This window comes from Pelophylax lessonae, assembly GCF_965119305.1.
Source record: "Pelophylax lessonae genome assembly, chromosome: 2".
NCBI classification, from domain to species: Eukaryota; Metazoa; Chordata; class Amphibia; order Anura; family Ranidae; genus Pelophylax; species Pelophylax lessonae.
The window spans coordinates 643920073-643936513 of record NC_138769.1 but is presented as its reverse complement, the minus strand read 5'-3'; the positions used below and the strand labels follow the sequence as shown (position 1 = coordinate 643936513).

The following is a 16441-nucleotide window of genomic DNA, read 5'->3' as shown; positions in this document are numbered from 1 at the left end:
AGGATTGTGTTCACTGCACCCCAAAAAGATTTTGTTCACTGCACCCCAAAAAGATTGTGTTCACTGCAGCCCAAAAAGATTGTGTTCACTGCAGCCCAAAAAGATTGTGTTCACTGCAGCCCAAAAAGATTGTGTTCACTGCAGCCCAAAAAGATTGTGTTCACTGCAGCTCACACACAGAAAAATGGATGTGGATCACTGACACCTGCCTATCTCCAATCCCACACCACACAGCAATATCGATTGTAGTTTGTAGAACACAGTTTCCCTAAAATTCAGCAGACTCTGTCCCTAACAGGATTGAGAAGAGATCGTAGATCAGGATTGAGTGCAGACCCCACCCCCCACACAGCAATATCGATTGTAGTTTGTAGAAGACACTGACCCTATAATTCAGCAGACTCTATCCCTAAAATGCCTACAACTCGCCCTGCCTAAACACTCCGACCTGTCCCTCAATTCTATCCGGACACAAATGGTTTTTTCCTGCCTATCTTTCCCTAATCAGCAGCCAGCACGTTGATGTGTGCTCTGTCCCTGAATCTAAGCAGCATAATGACGCCGCTGCGGCTGCCTCGAACTTATAAAGACTTGGTCACATGCTTCAGACGGCCAATCACAGCTACTGAGACATTTGCAGGCATGGCTGGGATGGCTTAAGGCACACCAGTTAAACGATTGTTGATTGGCTGTTGAAAGCCCGCCATGAAAAGAGCGCCAAAGCATGCAAAACCCGGAAATAAAACGACCGAACACGGATTTTTACCCGAACATACAGTAAAGTGTCCGTGTCCGTGTTCGGGTACAAAAAATCCAATTATTCGGTACGAACACGAATAATACAGTCCGTGTTCGCTCAACACTAGTTGTAAACCCTTCCATAAATTATTCCCTTTGAAGTGGCGTCAGCTGATACACGGAGATGAAACAAATCCTCCTACATAAATCGTACCTATCTATCTGTATCTCGCTATCGCCAGAGACATTCAAAGTCCAGAATTTACACAGCATTTCGGATCTCCAGCAAGCAGATGGGGGGGGGGGGGTCCAATGTCACAAACTGCACAGCATAGAGCAGGGAGCTGCAGAGATGTGAGTGGAGGGAATGGACACACCCCTCTTTTTCTCATAGGGAAACATGCACATACAGCTAAGGCTGGTAATCACCTGCTGTGTGCCGGAGAAACCTCCGGGATTGTCTGGTGTCAGTATAAACTGTAAGAAGTGACTCATGTAGGTAGAAGGGAAAGGAGACAGCTGCTTTGGATTGAGGTAAGTACACACTACAGGCATACCCCGTTTTACGTACACTCACTTTACGTACACTCGCGAGTACGGACAGCTTGACATGGCACTACTCCCGGTTTTTAACATTGGCGTCTATGGGAAATCTTGGTCAGCTTGAGATAGCACTACTCCCAAACCATAAGTGACAGGGACACCAAACTTGGGGAGCACCAAGAGGGGACCCAGGACTACAACATATCCTATTTTTTAACATGCCAGCTTGCCTAGGTAGTCTACCATGTCATAGTCCTGGATCCCCAAATTTGGTGTCCTTGTCACTTATAGTTTGGGAGCAGTGCCATGTCAAGCTGACCAAGATTTCCTATGGAGCTATTGTATTTACATGCATTGAAGTGAAAAAAGGTATTGCTTCACTTGAAGTACTTTTTCGTTTTACATACATGCTCTGGTCCCATTGTGTACTTAAAAGTGGGGTATGACTGTATAGCATATTCTTTGTTCATTTTTTGTTTCAGAGGATTACAACCACTTGGTGTATCGGAATGAATTGTTATTTTAACTAAAATACTTGTTTTCATCTTTTTATTTTCCCCACAGTGCTGATGATCTCCTTCAGCCCCTTTGCAGCCTCCTCTTATTCTATATCCATGCACTTCATAGCATTACTAATGGTTTTAACAGTGGACCATATCTGTGTAATGGGTGTTAAAATGACCACTTGTAGTCTCCATGAAAAACTCATGTGACAGGGTGTCGATGCACGACCTCATTTAGGAGACGGGGACAGTGGGTTGTCACCGTATAACAAAAAGGGCCTTAACAAGGAGCATAACACCAGGATTACCTGCTATTTTTGAAAGCTACAAATTTACAAAAGGCTAAAAATGATGTATGAAATTCCATCATACATTGATCGATCAAGTTTGATCAACGAGATTCAAACTGTCTATGGTCGGCTTTAGACTAATCCAGAAGTAGAGTTCAGCATCATGCTCGTAGCTGTAGGATCTTCTGATCTCATCAGCTGTTCTCTTAAAAAAAACTCTTTCAGGATGGCATTTTTGCAAAAAAAAAAAAAAAAAGTTGTTAAATCATACCAGTATACATATGCTTTTTTTTTCCCCGTTCTTAAAGCTTACAAAGAATTACATTTTTTTGTGAGTTCAGTCCTGAGATTTACACTTAGACTGTACAGCTAACCCATTGACCTTAGTTTTCTCTAATGCAGTTAACCCCTTGCCGACCGCCAACAGTACATTTACTGCTGCCGAGGTGGTTCCCCCAGGCACTACGACAAACCCATATGTACCAGTGCTCATGCGCACTGCTTGTGCCCTCTGGGGAACACACCGGTGCAATCTTCAACCGTTGTATTCAGTGGACACAGCGAATTACAGTGCTCGATATCGCTGTGCAATCAAATGTCACATAGTAAACAATGGTCATGAATGGAATCCATTTATGACACCTTGGTTTTCTACTGTGTATGATTTGTGATCGGTCACCAGTGATCACATGGTACCTGGGTCAATCACAGCACCCTGTACCATGTGATAGCTGTGGGCCAATCACACCATCACAACAGTAAACAACACTGTTACAGTGTTCATCCCTGATTACTAGTAAAAGTCAGATTAACGAACAGTGAAGATGTTTCCTGTAACCACTTGCTAGACTGCAGTATTAATGTTCTAGCCTATATTTTAAAAATTCAGCTGGAACCTAATTTGTTGCTACGGGGAGCACAGATAGCATTCTTTCCATAATGCAGAACTCCAGTCAAAAATGTTTCTCTAGTGTGAAAGGATTAGAAGCCCTTTTGGGTTATTATTGCTGTCTATGTCCCTGCTTGGTGATCAATTGGTGCTCTTTATCATAATGTCAGAAGATTGCATGAACGCCATGGGATTGCTTAGAGTATGGTGCAATGGGGGGGAAATGCAGCAAATCTTGTGCGTTTCCTGCATTGCATTAGTATGAACCGAGACTTATAAAGCCACTAGAAGCACAAACAGCAGAAAACAAAATGATAAAAGTGATGTGAAAAAATAAAAGGATCTTCATTTTCATAATGGGGTTTATTTACTAAAGGCAAATCCCCTGTGCACTACAAGTGCACTTGGAAGTGCAGTCGCTGTAGACCTAAGGAGAAGATCTGAAATGAGGGGAAGCTCTGCTGATTTCTATCATCCAATTATGTGCAAGCAAAAATGCTGTTTTTATTTTCCTTGCATGTCCCCCTCGGATCTACAGAGACTGCATTTCTAAGTACACTTGCAGAGCACTTGTAGTGCAGAGTGGATTTGCCTTTAGTAAATAACCCCCATGTATGCAAATAGGTGATCGATAACAGTAAGCTATAGTTAGGCTTGGGTCACATGACTTCATGGGCTTGGGGGCACATCCCCACTCTGACCATTAAGCTAAGTTTAACACAGTAAAAATGTAAGCATTTGCAAAGCCACCTTGTTTCTGCAGCACACATTTAAGAGCTATACGACAGAGCCCCCACAAAGCTTCTTATGACTGATGGGAAGGCTGCACACTCAGTATATTTTCTATGTGAAGTGTGAGATTAGAGGTAAGCAGACACAACATGGTTACCTAATCATGCCACACTGCAGGTGACATCTGTACTAGGCAGGGATACTGTTGTTAGACTTGTGTCTAGTTGCTGTTGTTGAAAATGACGGAATAGTAAAATTACATTTTCCCCCATTATTATTTCCAGACAGGTTCTGGCGATGGTTTGTTGCCTCTAATAAAGCTTCAGACAAAGCTGTCAAGCTGGGGAAATGGCAAGAGAGTTAGGCACTGCCTCCATAACATTCACTGCATCGAGAGAGCCTTGGTGATAGGCTCCACAATCCCTTATCAAATTTAATGTGAGTGCTTCAGAGTCTATCATAAGGCTGCAGCTGAGTCCCAGAGGGATAAACGCATTCGATCAAGTCACGGTGCTCAACATTTTGACAAACATAAACATATTAGAAAGGATTGAAGAGCCAGCAGCCCTACCTGCTATGGTATTAAGGAACATCAAGTATTCAAAGTTGGAAATCTCTCGTCGTTGCCAACGCTGAGTCATGTTGGAGGATTTAAAAAGCTGCCGGGGAGTGGCCAGGGATATTCGCCTTGAAAGAGATCACAAAACATACTTCTATTTAGTGACTTTGTGCACATACAGCATCCAAACACAAAAAGATAAATATAATGTAAGAAATGCAAACACTTCTAATAAAATTGCTGTAGTTATTTCCATTTTTGAATTGATATTTCAATAAAATTCAATCAAATTGACAATTTATTGCTGAGTTTTGACTGCACAATTGACCAAATTCTGGTGGTCCATCAAACTCGCAAGTGGTGGATTGTTTTTAGGTGTATACTTATAATCGGATTCTCCGTGGATTAAAAGTGGTTGAAATTGAATGGAAACCGAGTGCACCTTGCAATCTAAATGTGAACACTCTATTCAACCTCTGTCCAATCTAACAAAAATGTGGACCAAGCTATATAAAAATTCCACTAAATTTTTATCTTGTAAAGTGTGTTCTTGTAGTTCTAAGGAAGATGGATTGGACTGCAAGTGTATGGCCAGCTTTAGATAGGGATAAATTGGGAAATTTCAAAGCACAGATGAAAAGGGGTTGATTTACTTAAACTGAAGATTGCAAAATCTGGTGCAACTGTGCATGGTAGCTAATCAGCTTCTAACTTCAGTTTGTTAAATTAAGCTTTGACAAAAAAAAAAAAAAAACCTGAAAGCTGAAAAGGTTTATATGCAGAGCTGTACCAGATTTTGCAGATTTTTGGTAAAACTCCCCCATAAATGTAATTCTGTATAGGCATTAGAAAATGGTTAAATATCTGCAATCAGCATTAAGTTGCCTTGCACTTGCAAACACAGTGTTTTTTCATCATTGTTTTTTTTTTAATACCAACTGTAGGGTTAAAATCAATACATTTACTACACAGCGCATGCTTTTCTTGATCTGTATACATATTTTATTTTATTTTTACAGCAGAACTATTTAATGCAGCAATCACATACGTAAATCAATTTGTATATCTTTAACAACAGTAAAGACAGCCAAAAGGCAGCTTGGTTGGGAGCTTTTTTTAAAACCAATTCATAACCAAATGTAACGCAAAAGAAGTATACATACCGTATTTTATTCTATTTAGCAAAGCTTGTACATTATTTTTGAACAATTTTTAATTTCAGACATAAACCTATTTAAGATAACAATTCCCCACCTAATTAGAGGGATTGTGCAAGATACAGGATGTTATACTTGCATGATTAATGCATGTCACCAGCTCAGAGGAATGACATCAGTAACATCTGGGAAAGGAAAGTAGGATGTGTGCTTGATGAGCATCATGGACTGTTTGATTGACAGCTCTGGCTTTGTCTGAACAGCTCCCATGATCTACGAGCCAGTTGTCAGAAATGTCTTTACATCCAAAATATATGAGATCGACAAGGGCTGCTCAAGAGCTGCGTGCTTTCAGAATTAGTGCAGCCTTGGTGCAAACATTTCTTTAATGATCTCTCTACTTTGCTATTTTTTTAATCCTGATTTTTTTTTAATCTGTCAGAAAACAGAGCTTGCTGAAAAACCTTATACAGGCAGTTTAATATTAACAGAGCATGCCTGGAGTTAAGCCTTAAGATTTTATTTAACGGGAGGAGTGTGGTTTGGGTAAAGTCATATGTAAGCACAATTGTAGATACAAATAGGAATCATTGGCTCTTTATGTAATTAGCAAAAAAACTATAAAATGTTACAAACATGAAGAAAGATGGCGGCAATATTTATAGAAACATACCTGGCTTGTGGTAAGCCATAGCTGGTGCCAACGCCTACACGAGGTAAACTGTATACGACTTTCTTCACGGTGGCTTGGTCAGGAAAATTAAACATGACTGAAGCTTTAGGAAAAAGGTTGAAAAATACCATCAGACCAACATATAAAAAGCAACATATATTCAAAATACAGGTTTGTACGTATGTTCATATTAAAATCGCTTTCCACACAAAAAGGGGCTATTTTCTGGAAAAATCTGTTTTTGCATGGCACTGAGGTGAATTCCTGTTTGCAAAGGTGGAATTAAAGGGATATGAGGGAAAAGAAATGATGGTATCTGGGTCCTATGGATTGATGCTGCCCAGGCTGCTAAGTGCTTAAGGAGATGCAATGTCTCGTCATATGTTGGACGTCAAGCTGGGTGGGTAGTGGATCCCTAACTCTTGTCTTTCTTAAACCACACGCAAGCTGCTCTAGAACTGAAAAAATGACAGTGAAGTAGTGATGTTCCCTTAGCTCCTGATCAGCTACTGCTGGCCATCACGCAAGATCAGACCATGCCACTACACCCCTGCACACCAGCAATGCTCAAATAATAGCTGGGGCATAGAGGCATTAACTTGACCCTTGGCTTATCATGGACAACCTACAAAAGGCAAGTCAGAGGGCAAAACCATGCAACTACACTCACACTGTGATTTACGTAGTACTAGCATGGCTGATGTGTACTACAGTAAAAGGTGTGGGCCAGGACACCTCTAGGGTTTAACCGGTTGCCGACCGCCGCAAGTACATATACTGCGGCTGTCAGCCCCGGCCAGGCAAAGGGACGTACCGGTACGTCACTAGCCTGGGAGCCAATAGCGGGCGAGTGCGCGGCGCCGGAGGTGCGCTCCCCCCTCGGCTCGTTCACGGACACCTCCGTGCGTGTGACCTGATGTCCGCCGGTCACACGCGATCGTCCGCTGTGAAGGGAGAAAGGCATTCTTCCCTGTGTAAAAGCACTGATCTAACGGTCCTGCTATGTAGGACCGTTGATCTGTGCTGTTACACACACAGCCACATCCCTGCACAGTAAGAAGCACTCCCCTAGGGACACACATAGTCACTGCATCTTTAATAAAGTTAACCCCTTCCCCGCCAGTGTCATTTTTACAGTAACAGTGCATATGTATAGCACTGATTACTGTAGAAATGTCACTGGTACCCCCAAAAGTGTCAAAAATGTCAGTCAAGGGTCCGATCTGTTCGCTGCAATGTCGCAGTCCCACAAAAAAAAAAATCGCAGATCGCCGCCATTACTCGTTAAAAAAAAAAAAAAAAAATGACAAACATCTTTCCCTTAGTTAGTAAACGCAATAACTTTTGCGCAAACCAATCAAAATACACTTATTGTGATTTTTTTTTACCAAACATAGGTAGCAGAAAACAAATTGGCCAAAAAGTTTAAAAAAATTTGATTTTTACATTTTTTTTGGGGAATTTCATATAAAAAAATGTGAAAAATATTGTTATTTTTGCAAAATTGTCGCTCTTTTTTTGATTATAGCGCATGATCAAAAAATCGCACAGGTGATCCAATACCACCAAAAGAAAGCTCTATTTGTGGGAAAAAAAGGACATCAAATTCGTTTAGGTACAGCATTGCACGACCGTGCAATTGTCTGTTAAAGTTAAGCAGTGCCGAATTGCAAAATACCCCCTGGTCAGAAAGGGGGTAAAATCTTCCGGGGCTTAAGTGGTTAAAAAGCTACTAACATTACACTTTTTGCACTTCCAGGTGCTAAATGTCAGCTTCAAATTACTTGTAGAGTACTCTAGAAGCCCTAAATACACTGATAAACAGAAACCAGCTTCTATTGTCAATGGTTTTAGCTCATCAAATCCCTGATGAGCATGCACAATGACCAACTATGAAGAAACACAAGTCAGGGGGCTAGAGTTGCCAAACACACTTTATTTGTAGTATTATAGGTGCCCCCATTTTTCAAGAGCTGAACTCAAAGATCTAAGACTTTTTCTATGTACACAAAAGGCCTATTTCTCTCAAATATTGTTCACAAATCTGTCTACATCTGTGTTAGTGAGCACTTCTCCTTTGCCGAGATAATCCACCCACCTCACAGGTGTGGTATATCAAGATGCTGATTGAACAGCATGATTATGGCACAGGTGTGCCTTAGGCTGGCCACAATAAAAGGCCACTCTAAAATGTGCAGTTTTATCACACAGCACAATGCCACAGATGTCGGAAGTTTTGAGGGAGCGTGCAGTTGGCATGCTGACTGCAGGAATGTCCACTAGAGCTGTTGTCCCTAAATTGAATGTTCATTTCTCCACCATAAGCCGTCTCCAAAGGCGTTTTTAGAGAATTTGGCAGTACATCCAACCGGCCTCACAACCGCAGACCACGTTTAACCACACAAGCCCAGGACCTTCTTATCCAGCATCTTCACCTCCAAGATTGTCTGAGACCAGCCACTCGGACAGCTGCTGTAACAATCGGTTTGCATAACCAAAGAATTTCTGCACAAACTGTCAGAAACCGTCTCAGGGAAGCTCATCTGCATGCTCATCGTCCTCATCGGGGTCTCAACCTGACTGCAGTTCGTCATCGTAACTGACTTGAGTGGGCAAATGCTCACATTCAATGGCATCTGGCACTTTGGAGAGGTGTTCTCTTCACAGATGAACCCCAGGATTTCACTGTACAGGAGAGATGACAGACTGCGTGTATGGCGTCATGTGGGTGAGCGGTTTGCTGATGTCAACGTTATGCATCGAGTGGCCCATTGGTGGCGGTGGGGTTATGGTATGGGCAGGCGAATGTTATGGACAACGAACATAGGTGCATTTTATTAATGGCATTTTGAAAGCACAGAGATACCTTGACGAGATCCTGAGGCCCATTGTTGTGCCATTCATCCATGACCATCACCTCATGTTGCAGCATGATAATGAACAGCCCAATGTTGCAAGGATCTGTACACAATTCCTGGAAGCTGAAAACAGCCCAGTTCTTGCATGGCCAGCATACTCACTGGACATGTCACCCATTGAGCATATTTGGGATGCTCCTGGATTGGCCTATACGACAGCGTGTTCCATGCCAATATCCAGCAACTTCACACAGCCACTGAAGAGCAGTGGACCAACATTCCACAGGCCCCAATCAACAACCTGATCCCCTCTATGGGAAGGTGATGTGTTGCACTGCGTTGAGGCAAATCGTGGTCACACCAGGACTCCCTGGACCCCCCCCAATACAATAAAACTGCACATTTTAGAGTGGTCTTTTATTGTGCCCAGTCCAAGGCACATCTGTGCAATAATCATGCTGTCTAATCAGCATTTTGATATGCCACACCTGTGAGGTGGATGGATTATCTCGGCAAAGGAGAGGTGCTCACTAAGGCTGGCCATACATTGGTCGAATTTCGAAATCATTTTCTTTTGAAAATCTTATCTAAGAATTTTCGTTCGAATTTCGCACCATTAGTGGGCCGTAGCAACAGTCGATTTTCATGCAGTCATCGAATTTGAGTGATTGGGCACGTTGGAAAATTTTTGAAAAACAAACGATTTTCTAATCAATGATGGGAGAATTGTGCGAGAAATATAATTGAAAAATAAATGCTCATGAGTGCAAGAAAAGAAAATTCCTGGAAAGAAAAGACGATTCCCAGCCACGAAAATCTTTTCTGTAGCAATATGAGGTGAAATTGAAGGCTTGGTTGGTCGAATATCGAAATCAATGGTGGCACCATCGAATCACAAAACACACAAAATTTGATATTCAAAAGAATATTTTTTTGAAATTCGATCCATATATGGCCAGCCTAACACAGATTTAGTGTTAGTGATGTCTCATCAGCATCTTGGTGTTAGTGATGTCTAATCAGAACTTTAATGGCATCCCAGTCTGTAGGGTTCAATATTGAGTAGGCCCCCATTTGCAGCTATAACAGCTTGAGCTCTTCCAGGAATGCTGTCCACAAGGTGTGGGAGTGTGCCTACGGGAATGTTCGACCATTTTTCCAAAAGAGCATTGAGAGGTCAGGCACTGATGTTGGATAAAAAAACCTGGCTCGCAGTCTGCGTTTTAATTCATCCCAAAGGTGTTCTATAGGGTTGAGATCAGGACTCTGAGCAGGCCAGTCACATTCCTAAACCCCAAACTCACTCATCCATGTCTTTAAGGGCCTTGCTTTGTGCACTGGTGCGCAGTCATGTTGGAACCGGAAGAGGCCATCCTCAAACTGTTCCCACAAAGTTGGGAGCATGAAATTGTCTAAAATGTGTTGGTATGCTGACGCCTTAAGAGATCCCTTCACTGGACCTAAGGGGCCAAGCCCAACCCCTGAAAAACCACCCCACACTATAATCCCCCCTCCACCAAATTATTTGGACCAGTGCATAAAGCAAGGTCCATAAAGACATGGATGAGTGAGTTTGGGGTGGAGGAACTTGACTGGCCTGCACAGAGTCCTGACCTCAACCCGATAGAACACCTTTGGGATGAATTAGAGCACAGACTGAGAGCCAGGCCTTTTCGTTCAACATCACTGCCTGACCTCACAAATGTGCTTCTGGAAGAATGGTCAAACATTCCCATAGACACACTCCTAAACTTTGTGGACAGCCTTGCAAGAAGAGTTAAAGCTGCAAAGGGTGGGCCAACTCAATACTGAATACTACGGACTTAGACTGGGATGCCAATAAAGTCAAAGGCAGGCGTCCCAATACTTTTAGTAATATAGTAAGAATGCCTATATATATATATATATATATTTATTTATTCCCACACACATATGGTCTTAAAAAGAGAAAATATTTAGTGAGCGGCAGTTGTGTGGATGAAAATGCCTTGTTGATGTCAGAAGAAAATGGGCAGACGAAGGTTTGAGATGATAGAAAGGCAACAGTAACTCAAATAACCACTCATCACAGCCAAGGTATTGCAGAATACCATCTCTGGGTGCACGACACATTGAACCTTGAAGCAGATGGGCAACAGCAGCAGCAGACAAGGTGCCACTACTGTCAGCTAAGAACAGGAAACTGAGGCTACAATTCCCACAGGCTCACCAAAATTGGAAAATAGAACATTAGAAAAAAATTGCCTAGTCTGATGAGTCTCGATTTTAGCTACGACATTCAGATGGTAGGATCAGAATTTGGCATAAACAACATGAAAGCATGGATCAATCCTGCCTAGTATCAACGGGTCAGGCTGGTGGTGTAATGGTGGATATTTCCTTGGCACACTTTGGGTCCCTTGGTACCAATTGAGCATCGTTTAAACACCACAGCCTACCTCAGTATTGTTGCTGGCCATGTCCATCCTTCCAGCAGGATAATGCACCATATCACAAAGCTCAGATCATCTCGAACTGGTTTCTTGAAAAGGATTATGAGTTCATTGTACTTTAAATAGCCTCCACAGCCACCAGATCTCAATCCAATAGAGCACCTTTGGGATGTGGTGGAACGGGAGATTTGCATCATGGATGTGCAGCTGACAAATCTGCAGCAAGTGTGCTATGCTATCATGTCAATATGTGCTAAAATCTCTGAGGAAGGTTTCCAACAACTTGTTGAATCTTTGCCATTAAGAATTAAGGCAGTTCTAAAGGCAAAAGTGGGGTCAACCCATGAATAAAGTGGTTGGTGAGTGTATTCTGCTCTCAGAATGTACTAGCAAAAATTATTTTGTGTGTGTCACTGTAACGCTTTGTTAAAGTTGAACTCTCAGCTGGTGAAAAATGTAACCATGCCGTAGGGCCCCTGCACTGCTTGTTTCATCCAGAGAGGGATGAATAGATAAAAATACTTATTCCTTTTCTCACCCGTCAGCTGGTGCTTTTCTCTGCTCCTTGGCTCTACCACAATGTACATGATGACATTGGAAAGTCTGTGACTAGCAAAGAGAAACAGATTCAGAGAACTGGTCATTCACCGCGGAGGAAGCCTGAGGGTTAGTACTTGTATATACTGGAATCTCCCGAGACAAAACGCACATTTAACCTACAGAATGCAGAAGGCGGGAGCCCACTACAAGGTTACATTTTAAAGCAGCCTGGAGTTGAGCTAAAAAGAAAACCTGCCACAAACCTCGGCCATTCAAACTGAGCATATGATGAAGAAACCTATAAGCAAAGGTCATCTTAGCTGAAAGCAATCTATGGATCCCGGAAATTATTCACAGCGCTTCACTTTTTCCACATTTTGTTATGTTACAGCCTTATTCCAAAATTGATAAAATTCATTATTTTTCTCAAAATTCTACAAACAATACCCCATAATGACAACATGAAAGAAGTTTGTTTGAAATCTTTGTGAATTTATCAAACATTAAAAAAAAAAAAAATACATGTACATAAGTATTCAAAGCTTTTGCCAAGACTCTCAAATTTGCATTCCGTTTTCACTGATCATCCTTGAGATGTTTCTACAACTTGACTGGAGTCCACCTGTGGTAAATTCAGTTGATTGGAAATTATTTGGAAAGGCACACGCCTGTCTATATAAGATCCCACAGTTAACAGTACATGTCAAAACACAAACCAAGCCATAAAGTCCAAAGGAAATGTCTGTAGACCTCAGAGACAGGATTGTATCGAGGCACAGATCTGGACACGGGTACAGAAAAATTTCTGCAGCATTAAAGGTCCCAATGAGCACAGTGGCCTCCATTATCCGTAAATGGAAGAAGTTTGGAACCACCAGGACTCTGCCTAGAGTGGGCCATCCGGCCAAACTGAGCAATCAAGAGAGAAGAGCCTAGTCAGGGAGGTGATATCCCGCCTGGAGTTTGCCAAAAGGCATCTGAAGAACTCTCAGATCGTGAGAAACATAATTCTCTGGTGTGATGAAACAAAGATTGAGTTATTTTTGCTTGAATGGTAAGAGTTCCGTCTGGAGGAAACCAGGCACCGCTCATCACCTGACCAATACCATCCCTACAGTGAAGCATGGCGGTGGCAGCATCATGCTCTAGGGATGTTTTTCAGTGGCAGGAACTGGGAGACTAGTCAGGATCGAGGGAAAGATGAATGCAGCAATGTACAGAGACATCCTTGATAAAAATCGGCTCTGGAGCACTCTGGACCTCAGACTGGGGAGAAGGTTCATCTTCCAACAGGACAACGACCCTAAGCACACAGCCAAGATAACAAAGGAGTGGCTATGGGACAACTCTGTGAATGTCCTTGAGTGGCCCAGCCAGAGCCCAGACTTGAACTCTATTGAACATCTCTTGAGCGATCTGAAAATGACTGTGCACTGACACTCCCCATCCAACCTGATGGAGCTTGAGAGGTTCTGCAAAGAAGAATGGGAGAAACTGCCCAAAAATAGGTGTGCCAAGCTTGTAGCATCATACTCAAAAAGACTTGAGGCTGTAATTGGTGCCAAAGGTGCTTCAACAAAGGATTGAGGAAAATTTTGAAGAGAATAATGAATTTAATCCATTTTGGAATAAGGCTACATGTAACATAACAAAATGTGGAAACAGTGAAGCACTGTGAATACTTTCCCGGATGCACTGTATCCTGTAACAATCAAGCTTGGCTCTGGCCCCTCCCAATTGTTTCTTTCATGTGATGTACAGCCTCCCTGACAAACCATTGTTGATTTGCTGAGCAACAGGAGGGAATAATGCCTCGTACACACGCAACGATTATCGGCCGACTTTTGTCCAGCGTTGTTGTGTTGGTTGAAATGTGCTATAGACTGCACACAAATTTTCTCGGCCAACAAAAATCTACTTCAGAAGTGATGTCATGTGATGGTTTACTTTCCGTGTGTTTTTTCATATCTGAGCATGCCCAGTCTTGCTCATAAGATTTTTGTCTGCCGAAATCTGTACTGACTGACGGAAAATCGGCCGTTGTGGTGACGGCCAACAAAAATTTTATAACCTGCACACCAGATTTTTTTCGGCCAAAAAGTCGGAGTCGGTTGTCGGAAGCATCATACTAACAAGCCGAAAATCGCCCGATAGGACGTTGGCCGAAAATTCACGGCCAACTATCGACGCGTGTGTATGGGGCATAAGAGGTTGGAGAGAAGGACAAGCTTAACTTTTAACAGCTAAACTTGAGATTTGCCTATAACTTTGACTGCCTCTATCTTTGAATACATTGATTGCTATATGTGGTTGTCACTGAAGAGATCACCTGCTTAGATATTCTTTTTCACCATATGCTTAAGTTTTAGCTGTTGCAATCTGTGACAGGTTTACCTTAAAATATGTCTTGAGTCTAGATAAAAATCTCCAGTAACTTTCATAATGTCAAATTGTATGCACTTGGTCTTTGTTCTTCTTATTATCAGTTGAAGCAAGACTTGCAATGAATATTGAAAATCTCTGTGCACCAGCTGAGAGCAACTTCATCTGATCAAAGGAGGTGGATGGGGAGGATTTAATACTGCATCAAAATGCACCATGAGTAAAAGTGATTATGTTGTGTGTACATATAATGGCAACTACAATGTCCAAAAGCAGGACAGTGCTGACACAGGCTTTAATTCCCACAGCAAGCCAAACACTTTATGGGGCATTATTTTTTTTCATTCGATCAGGAAATGCAAAAAAATAAGGGCTTTATAAATCTACCCACGGTTTGTTGTATGATCAGAGTCTGGAAGAAGAAAAGTCTTCAAAAATTGACTTTTCTGATGTTATATGACTGAATGTGAACAGCTCCAAAGGAGTAAATGCTGGAAGAAAAATGGAGGCACTATGAAATGTGCTGTGCTGATTGTTTACATGTATGCCCAGTCAAAACATGTTTTAGGTTTGAATAAAATAGAAAAGGTTCAAAAAAAAATCCAACCAATAGATTTGCCCCTGATTTACTGCCCTGCTGACACCATTTTCTTTAGACGGGAAGTGAGTATATATTAGGGATCGACCAATTATTGGCAAAGCCGATATATCAAGGGCCGATATGCACTTTCCCTGATATATCGGAATCGCCCACCAAGGTGGCCGGTATTACTGATATTTCGGAAAGTGCTTGTACCGGAGGGATGCCTGCAGCTAGAGGCACCACCCCGGTACCGGCGTCCATAGCCGACGGTCGGCTGTCTTGTAATGACAACTGATGTGGCTGAGAAGCTGCTTGGCTGTCATTGCAAGGAGTCTTGCGTCCCTTCGGGAGACCCGGGCAACCAGCCTGCACGGCCGGCGAAGACCCGATCAAAGCCGCATTTGGCTCTGATTGGGTCTCCATGCAAAAACCCGGAAGTGATGTCATGACATCACTTCCAGGTACTGGCGCCAGATTAAAAAAAATGACAGCATTCATAACAGCCAAACTTGGCGTTTTGAATGCTTTTAAGTGCAGAGGAGAGGTTTGGGGTCTTTAAGACCCCCAGATCCCTCCACAAAAGTACCTGTCAAGTAAAAAAAAAAAAAAAGTTTTTAAATGTACGAAAATATCGGCAGATACTGATACGCAATGACCAAAATATCGGTATCGGCAATGAAAAAAACGATATCGGTCGATCACTAGTATATATCCCCACTAGCAACAAAGATAGAAATACTGCATCATAAACAATATGTAAAAGGTTTGGCTGGGCAAGCTAAGGATTATTTATGATGATTGCATGTTATTTTATATAGTGGGAACTATATTATTTTCACAGAGCAGCAGCAATTTCATAAATAGTGCTTTGCTTACAGTTCAGTCCTTATTTAAATCACATATACTGTATGTAAAAATGTAGGTTTTTAATAAACCATATCCTTTAAAATTATGTTAACTTTTTTTTTATAACCAGATGGTGTTAACTTATTTTCTTGTATTTTTTAACTGTCCCCGACTGCACTGCTATACTCCAATTATATGTGTCTAATTATATAATGAAATGGGGGTTTAGTATTAAAATTATATTAAAGTAAATTTTGAATTTCATAAATCAGATACTAACAACATAAATGTATATGCATTTGCTGGTTATATTTTATACATTTTTTTCCATTTTGAAATTGTCCCCGCCACCACTGCCCCACTCATGTTATTTTTAAAACCTTGGCTGCCACTGGGACCTATGGAGCCTTGTAGAAGTCTCCTTTACATGCATGCTCCCTCTTGGAACTACAACTATACATGCAGCCATACAAATCACTGCACACAGGCAGCCACAACAGGGACACATGCAAAAGCCTACAAAGCAGTGTCTGACAGTGGTTCTGTGTCCCTCTGTGTGGCGCTCAGAAGGACTGCATGTAGCATGTACAGTTGTGGTTCTACACAGGAGCTCACACATAGAAAAGAATCATACGGGATTCCATAGGTCCCAGCAGTACTGGGGGCACAAATATAACAGGAACGTGGAAGTAGTGCTGGGGGGCCAATTTAAAAAA

The 16441-nt window shown here is 41.9% G+C and overlaps 1 protein-coding gene across 5 annotated transcripts in view; it reads right to left on the bottom strand.

The window, feature by feature from the left end:
• The window catches only part of NBEA (neurobeachin), a 1052497-nt gene that overhangs the window by 149211 nt on the left and 886845 nt on the right, over positions 1 to 16441 (bottom strand). For all 5 annotated transcript variants that reach the window (XM_082246613.1, XM_082246612.1, XM_082246614.1 and 2 more), the window contains 2 exons: positions 6085 to 6187; positions 4267 to 4382 (listed from right to left, as the gene is read on the bottom strand). In XM_082246613.1, coding sequence (XP_082102739.1) covers positions 4267 to 4382; positions 6085 to 6187 — 219 coding nt within the window. The remainder of the gene's footprint in view (positions 1 to 4266; positions 4383 to 6084; positions 6188 to 16441) is intronic.